The sequence below is a fragment of the Rhinoderma darwinii genome, chromosome 3 (assembly GCF_050947455.1).
Source record: "Rhinoderma darwinii isolate aRhiDar2 chromosome 3, aRhiDar2.hap1, whole genome shotgun sequence".
NCBI lineage: Eukaryota > Metazoa > Chordata > Amphibia > Anura > Rhinodermatidae > Rhinoderma > Rhinoderma darwinii.
In genome coordinates, this window is record NC_134689.1 from 422,052,600 (window position 1) to 422,054,966 (window position 2,367).

General features: G+C 40.5%; 1 protein-coding gene across 1 annotated transcript; it reads right to left on the reverse strand.

The window, feature by feature from the left end:
• Positions 1-203: 203 nt before the first annotated feature.
• Positions 204-1,148, reverse strand: LOC142750616 (olfactory receptor 11L1-like). The gene has a single exon (XM_075859611.1). The coding sequence runs from the start codon at positions 1,146-1,148 to the stop codon at positions 204-206; it is 945 nt and encodes a 314-aa protein (XP_075715726.1).
• Between the last annotated feature and the right edge of the window lie 1,219 nt (positions 1,149-2,367).

Here is a 2,367-nt window from a genome sequence, read left to right on the forward strand (position 1 = left end):
CCTTGAAGAACACCAAGATAAGGGGAAGAGGTGGTATCACATTTATCTTTTGGTGGTCTGAAGAAATCCAGGAGAGTGTATTGTCATGAAACCTCTCAAAATAAAAATTATAAATGTCTTGGGTGTACTCTGGACAGAGTGAAAACGTTATTTACATAAAATATAATAATTTTCTGATGATACATACTCTACAATTAGAATTATCAACAGCTGAGAGATGGCTTGAGATTTTTCATAAAAAAGATAATTCTAGAAAACTGCTTTTGTATTTCTTGGTTCCTGAAACTGTAAATCAGTGGATTTAGAAATGGTGTCCCCAAAGTGTACAGCAGAGATAAAGTCTTGTTGATGTTATCTGATTGACCTCCTGAAGGGAATAAATATATACTAAGCAGTGAACCATAATAGGTACCTACAGCGAGTAGGTGAGAGCTGCAGGTTGAAAAGGTCTTCCGTCTTCCTGTAGATGAGGGTATCCCAATGATTGTCCAGAAAATGGAGACATAGCTACCGAGCACAGTCAGAAAAGGCAGTAGGACTATAACATTAGCAAAGAAAAATGTCTCTATGACAATGTGTGATACATCTGAGCAGGACAGTTCCAACATCGGAATAAAGTCACAATAGAAGTGGTTGATGATCATGCTACCGCAAAAATCCAACTGGCAGATAAATGAAACGGTTATCAGGACAAAAAGAAAACCAAGCACCCATGACCATAATGCCAGATGCAGGCAAAGCTTGCCGTTCATGACTGAAGGGTAACGTAACGGGACACAGATGGCCACAAATCGGTCAAAGGACATGACAGTAAGGAGATAGCATTCAGTGGCAGTACAGGAAGCAAAGATATAGAACTGAAGAAGACAACCGGGAAATGAGATGGGACTTCCACCTTCTAATGTGATGTGCATCATGTTGGGGACAATATTTGAGGAGAATAGGAAATCACAAAATGACAGGTGGCTCAAGAAGAAGTACATGGGGGACTGTGCAAGGTGACTGGTGGACACCAAGACGACAATGAGAAGATTTCCACTGACTGTCATGATGTAGATGTTAAGTAAAGATATGAGGAAAAGGGTCTTGTAGTTATCAAGGTTCTGGAATCCTATGAGGAAAAATTCTGTAGAGTTTTGTGCAGACATAATCTGTCGGTAGAAAGTGGGTAAAAAATTCAACATGCATTTTTATTTCATTACAATTACATTTTAGGAAGCCAAATACCATGCTATCCAATACTTTAGTCCAACCCACATGTAAACAGTCCTCTATGACAAACACCCCATAATTGATATTGCTTGCAGTGGCATGGACACCTCAAAAGGGGGGCACTATAGTAACCTTCAAGATGTTTCTTACCATAACAAAAGACAAGATGCCACATTGTTAATTAAACATATCCTTCCAGCAGGGATCAAAGAGGCCCCTCTCCAACTTATGTTTCTGGGTTATGCCACCCAGAACAATAGGGCCTGGTTCTTTTTTACCCTTGACATTCTCCAGACATCTCATTGATAGGCGCTCGTTTGCTCCTTTCACAAGGAGTTAGTATGGGGACGAGCGCTCGTTACTCTGATCGCTCTTTCCTATACATTTCTACCATGTCGGCAGCGCCTCTCCCTGTTTACGGGGAGATGTGCTGCTAATAAGGTAATATTTGATGCATTTAAAATGATACGATCAGCAGATGAACAAGCGTTTGCTCGTTCATCGGTTGATCGTTGTCCTGTTTACATAGGGTAATTATCGGGGACGAGCATTCTGTGAACGCTCGTTTGCTTGATAATTGGCCAGTGTAAAAGGGCCTATAGTTACTGTACACACAGTAGTTAATAAGGTTAAAGAGACACAAGTCCATCATGTCCAACCTATAAACCTACACTGTTGATCCAGAGGAAGGCAAAAACCCCTATAAGTTGGATGCCAATTGGATCTGTCTCTGTAGAAGAATAAGGTGGTTTTACCCTCTTGTGTCATCGTGGCATGAGGGCAGAAGTAATTTTTGTCATATTGTCAAAGTATCGCTGTAGTTACACCGGTCATCAGACAGATAAGATATGTGATCTAAATGAACAAACTTGTCTACACCTCAGTTATTATAGTTAATTTTTTGGTCTGTTTTCTATAAAGAATTCTCTCCATGTTCACTGACTCTAGTGAAGCTAATGTCGCTGTGATTGTGTAGAGGTTGATATGATAGCCTGAGATGGTCCATCGCCTTTTAATGGGCCCGTAGCACCCAGATGGCTGCCTCGATGCTACTGTATGTACGTCCCTAATTGCTGGTGAGACATATTCATCATTTCCCCCAAAAAAAAAATGTTTTCTTCCCAGTAAATATCCATTAAACTATAGGGTCCCACA